The sequence below is a fragment of the Nestor notabilis genome, unplaced genomic scaffold (assembly GCF_000696875.1).
Source record: "Nestor notabilis isolate BGI_N333 unplaced genomic scaffold, ASM69687v1 Scaffold26164, whole genome shotgun sequence".
NCBI lineage: Eukaryota > Metazoa > Chordata > Aves > Psittaciformes > Psittacidae > Nestor > Nestor notabilis.
In genome coordinates this window covers 1-6159 of record NW_009927279.1, presented here as the reverse complement: position 1 = coordinate 6159, position 6159 = coordinate 1, and the positions used below count along the sequence as shown (strand labels likewise).

The following is a 6159-nucleotide window of genomic DNA, read 5'->3' as shown; positions in this document are numbered from 1 at the left end:
AAAGCTGTGGTGAGGGCTGGATTTATGTTTGCCTTCTCAGCCTTGCTGCCCGGTGTCCTCAACCCTTGCCTCATCTCAGATGTGTCACCACACGTTTAGTAGGTGTAAAAAATTGCTGTGGAGACGATGGGTGCTTGCCTTATGTGATCAAAGCTGGTAATGTGGTCACAGTCACTTTTCCCATCCCAACAACACCGATCAAACTAACTCTCAATGAGCCCTACAACATTTCACCCATTTTTTCAGCAAGGGTCTTGCCTCAGGATTTGTATTTTTACAAGGTTACTCTTGCCAACACCAGATCTAGCTCTTACACTCTGGCAGAAGCCTGCTCGGAGTTGGGTAAATGAAAATGAAAACCAAAGACCACTCTAAACTCTCCTCTCGGTCAGTTAAGAAGTGTAGCACCAGCTTGGGTGAGGAGTAGTTAAAAAAAAAGCATTCAAAAAGATCAGGCCAGGCAGAGTGAAAAAGTATGATGAAGCAGCCCACCTTTCTCAGCAAAAGATGGAGGAAAAAGCCATACTCAAAAACACTGGGAAGAACAAAACATACTTTTGAGGTGGGAGGAATTAAGAGGAAGAATGGGAAGTACTGAAGTAACATTCAAAGGTTGGGGGGGAATAAAGTACCCTGTAGGTTATAAAAAATACAATAATGTAGGAGTCAAAGGACAAGATATTGCTTTTCCTTCCCCCTCCCCCCTGTTGGATTTACATTCTGCTTATTGAAAGAGATAATTCTGAAGGAAACTTGTCACCAGGATAACCTGCTCAAGCCCTCCACACCTCAAACTTAGATCTGCACACCTTTTCCCACCCCAAGAAAGAACAAAATACAATAAACAAGCCCCCCTGAAACCACCCCCCTCAAAAAAAAAAAACCAAACCCAAAACAAAACAAACCCCAACAAAATCAACCCCTAACGTATCAGAAAGGAGAGCTCAAAAAAACACCCCAACCCCAAACATGATTGGACAATCCTTGGAAGAAGCATTACATTACATTTTGTTGGAGAGAGGTCAAGAAAACAGAAATTAAAGAGAATGAAGGGGTGGAGTTAAAACCAAAATCAAACTCAAGAGGCCTCTCTTTCCTTATTTGGCGACAAGCAAGTGCAAGAAAGTGTTCGTTGGGGGTTTGTTCAGTTGTCGGTCTTTTGCACATCTGCGTTCTGGCCAAGATAAGGGGCTTTGAGGTTTTTCTGCAGCACGTGGGCATCTGCAGGCTCTATCCTCTTGTAGTAGTTTTTCTTTGTCTCAATGATCTCAAAGCCAAACTTTCTGTAGAAGTCAATCGCAGACTCATTGCTGATCTGGACATGCCTGGGACAAAAAAGGAAGAGAGAGAGAGAGAGGGATCAGAACCTTCTGTGGTTCAGTCTTCTGCCTCCACAGAACAGTCAAACACATGGTAAGAAAAGGAGCTGTCCAGATAAAGACAGGAATGATGGTGGAAAATCAGGACTGGAAGTTTTGGTCTTCCCAAATTAATCCTGAGCTAACACACAGCTCCTAGACTGCCTGTAGTAATCTTTCTGAGAAGTGGCAAATGTTTTCCCTTATTAAAGCTCTTCTAAGGAACACAAATAACAAGCTCTGAAGCATTACTCAGTAATTTCAATTTTTCTTAATCTGGAAGTGACAGAGATTTTGTGGAAACATATAGCAAAGTTTCACTGCAGAGCCAATTTTAACTTCCTGTAGTGACACTTCTTAGGTGACCAAAATAGTTGGCTGACTGCTGATCCCTACACACTGCAACACAAAACTGGCAATGGCGTTCGATATAATTTTAACTCCTTGCTCACTTCCAAGTACTCCTCTCCCCTCACAAAAAGCTATGGAAGCACAAAAAAAGCCCCATGGCCCTAAAAAGTCCTTTTCCCCTTTTGCCTATCTCCCCCAGAGTTTTACAGATCTTGCTAGCATATTTTAAGAGTTTCAAGGCCTCCAAAACAAACAGCCACCGCTTCTTCATCCTTAGCAACTAAGACATTTATTTGCACAAGTTCTATTAAAAAAATGTAAGAGAAAAGGGATGTTCAGCTCAACAAAAGGCATTCATTAAACACTCCCAAAAGTCAATGGACACTGCACAAGCTCATTAATCACTTTGTCATGACAACATGCTGCATAACCATAGAACCAAAGCAACTCTGGAACAAACAGCAGAACAAGATCTTGGTGTTAAGCCCAATAAAAACTAAATAGCTAAGAAGGAATTTCATAATGACAAATTTACACACTGATAGCTAACTGGTGCCAAACTATGTAGTATGTTAAAATAGAAGATGCACAAGCAACAGAGTAATAAAATCAATGGGCCATTAAAAGAACTTTGTTATGCCCAACTTTGGGAGCTCTTTATTGTCACCCCAGAATTCTACTCTGGGAAGTGGAAAGGATTATAAAGGATCTGGGTTTTGTGTTAAAATCAGCAGTTTCTTCATTATGCACACAGAAACATGCCAAAGCAGAAACGAAAGCCTGTGCCAACTAGTAGGCATCCGAGACTTCATTACCATGTCTTCAGAGGCAGGAGAGCAGGAACACAAGCCAAAAAACAGCTGTACTCAGACTCCTCTTTAAGACAACTCTTACAGATGGCTCAAAGCTACAACAGTAGAGGACTTGGAAAACTGCATCTCCTTGGCAGAGGTGGACTAAACTTGAGGAGAAAGTCACTCCATTTATAGTGATACTGGTGTATGAAACACAACTCACTAAGCATCTTTAACAGTCCAGGCAAGTGTTCAAGGTGCAGTTCTGTGGCAGCATAGGTCTGTTCAAGTTGTACCTGCTGTGGGTCTATCCCTACCAGTGCACCATGTTTTTGTACTGGTATCAGCTGGCAGTGATGGACAAGAGAAGCAAGCACTTGGTAATCACACAGACACCAATGAATTGGAAGAAGGAGAACTGTGCAGCCAGCAGCAAAGAGGGAAAAACAAAGCTTTGGCATCTGTGGATTTCAGGCTGTATTTCCATAGGCATCTATTAGGATGGCGGTGCTCTTTTAAGGAGCCCTGTCCTCCACCCCAGTCCTTGTTCTCATGCCTAAATCACACCAAATGCTTATGCAGATGTGCAATTGATTTAAAAAACAAAACAAAAAAACCACACTAAAAAAAAACCCAACCCCACCCAGAATCAAAATTGGAAACAGCTTCCCCAGATGGGTCAGGGCACTGACCTGGTTTACTGTGTTGCTGCATAAACAGCTGACCTGGCAGAGTGCAAGAATGGGAATAAGCAGATGGGCCTTGCTACTGAATGTGAACCTAGAGCACTTGCAAGCACCTCTGATGTTCTAACCAACACAGTACTGTCATAAAAGACAGATAGCAAATGCACCAAAACTGCATGCAAGACGTGCAGTAGGATTAATTCTTCCACAATTTTTTTGTCATATTCATTACTCTGCTATAGAAAGTCATTTGTAACTAAACTGCATCTGAATGCAGCAAATTTGCAGATGCCCTTCTAAAGCAAGCAAGCTTTTAGTTTTCTCAGCATCACACAAGCCCAGAATGTGACCTCTCGCCTTCTTACTAGCACTTACAAGATGTTCCATGACCCCACTGCAACACAAATGTTCTTGGATCTCTCTCCCTTTGCTCTTATATATGCCTTTACCATCTCTCAAAAAAAATGCATGAGTGGAACTCATTTACTTACAGATAGATGTTGTCAAAAGTGCCATCTTTTTCGCAGATGTTTAAGACATGATTCAACATTTTAGTTCCTGCCAAAAGGTAAAGAGACACATAAGAAAACCAGAAGTGCACAATAAAGTATGTACTTAGCTAAGGGCTTTCTTGAGGAGAGGCAGGTTAACTGTAGATAGGCTAAAATGACCAAGCTTGTGAGAACTAGGCAAGGCAAATAAAACATGGTTTATAAGTACTCCATTATCTTTCTGACTGCTCACAAAATCTAATTAATTCTTTCTTTGGAGAAAAGAAAAAACAACCCAACAACAAAACAGCAACCCAGAAGCACATGTATAAAGCGGCTAATTTAAACACTAGCTTCAAGGTCCTAAACTGACCTCAGCTATGGGATCAAAACAATGTATAAAGCAGGGGGAGCATTGGTAAGTTTTCTAACAAATACCTAGTAAAATAATTTAAAATAAAGTTAATTTTCCATTCCAGCTTGTCAAAGCAAACAAGTTACTGTAAGGTCTTGATTAATCTGGCCTCCAAATCTGCAACATGGAGAAAAGAACTAAATGCAGTATAGACAGAAAGCAGGTACTACCCCTGAGCAGCGATAATTGGTATTGAAGAAGATAAACAGAAACACCCCTTCCCTTTAGAAACCCAATGAAGTAATGTTGTGTTCTACTTATACATGACTTGCATACTGGCTGTGTAACCTCTAAAAAGTTATTTCATGTGTCTGTGCATCAATTTTCACATCTATAGGAGGAAAGTATTTACCTCATAGTATGATAATGTGATTAAGATAAAAATACTCTGAAATCCTGAATTAGAAAGTTCTACAAAAAGCCCATTTCTGAAAGGCAGGGGAAAAAGAGCACATCACAAATTACATTCTTTCCCCAAAGTCCCTTCCAAACAAATCGGTGGTCTAAAAGTGCACGATCTTGGTCAAAAACCTGGAAAAGCATTTAGAAGGCTGCACAGCAAATGGGTTTCTCTGAAGACTCAGATACAAAAGAAGATCCTCCTTACCTATTCCTAGCCTTCGGTAGGGTGCCAGGCATCCGAGTGTCATTATGTACAGTCTCTTCTGGTTCTGCGAATGATCCACCCTACAGCACACTGCTCCCACTGCAATGTCATTGAAATAGGCTGCAGGGAAAGAAACAAAATGTTATCAGTCACAAGTCTCAAACTATACATACACCTCCTTCATTTACACCCTGTATCTTCCTTCCTTCCCTCTTGCTAATTCTCCCATCCAAATGAAATACCGTATTTTGTGGCTTAACTCTAAGACTGACATTACCAATGGTGCTCTGACAAACCAGCTAGCAGTGATATCAGGAGGTAAGCTGGCAGCACACATTGCAGGTTTTCTGCAATAACAGAAAACCTGCCTATTCCCAGTAAAGTGGAATCTATTTAGAACACGAATGCTGTGATGTTCAGACCGGAGATTTTTTGTGGTTCCCAAACAGTTCTTTTTCATTATGTAAAACAACAAAATAGAAGGATCTGCTATTCAAAACCATTATGGATAGCGATGATGAGCACTTCTGTCACCATAGCCCACAATTACTGGCAAGAACATTTGTACCTAATTTGGCTAGTTCGCCAACCTCCAGTACATCCTTGTAGAACTTGTCATTGTAGCTGACAGGAAAAATGACCTGGTTCAGCCTCTTCAGCTGCTTTATGTTGTGTGGCGTCACATCTCCCAGCTCGATCCGGCTACTGGAACAAATCAAAACATGCTTAACATCTGATACACACCCAAAATTAATGATTTTATTTATGCTTAGAGAATTGTCCCACCTAAAAATCAGTTCAGTACGTAATTGAACTGCAACGTTCAACCTGTACAATTAAGTCTTCTGTTGGTGGCTGATTTACTCCCAAACCCAGTTTCAGTTGGTACTATACAGTCAGAAATTTCTCAGGCCACGCTTAACACTGATGTACAAAAGTATATGTGTGGTTTTATTGGGTGGAAGACAGGAGAGCACAAATCTCTGTAGGAGCATTAGCTTTAACTTTATCCCATTAATTTCCTCGTTGACCATCAAGACTGGGAGATGGGTGGGATGCGAGAAGGCAAGGGGGAAGAAAAGATGGGAGGGACAGGAGGCTCAAATAGAGACTGAGGAAATGAAGTCCTTATCCATGCTTCCAGGACAGCCTTAATTTTACCTCTTATCAATATAAAGCTTATGCTTGGACAAAGACTAAGCATAACTAGACATCTATCTGAAAAACAATAATACTGTGTGCAGCAAATTCATATGAAGCCTAACATGCAAGTGTGCCACTCTCAAGGAGATATCACATTTCTGCCTGCTGACGGAGAGCAGAATCACAACTCTAAAATACCAGTACTGCACTGAATTAGACTAAGAAACACAACCAAACTCTTCTACCTTTTCTAAGGCTAACTTCCGAACAGAAACACTGCTTACACAGAAGAAAAAAAAGTATATATATATATA

General features: G+C 40.9%; 1 protein-coding gene across 1 annotated transcript; it reads right to left on the bottom strand.

The window, feature by feature from the left end:
• Window positions 1-1080: 1080 nt before the first annotated feature.
• NAA50 (N(alpha)-acetyltransferase 50, NatE catalytic subunit) lies at window positions 1081-5488 on the bottom strand (the record flags this gene model as incomplete). The annotated part of the gene is made up of 4 exons (XM_010013998.1): window positions 1081-1325; window positions 3681-3747; window positions 4703-4822; window positions 5271-5488. Coding segments are annotated over 4 exons (586 nt in total), but the record flags the coding sequence as incomplete, so codon positions are not given.
• Window positions 5489-6159: the final 671 nt, after the last annotated feature.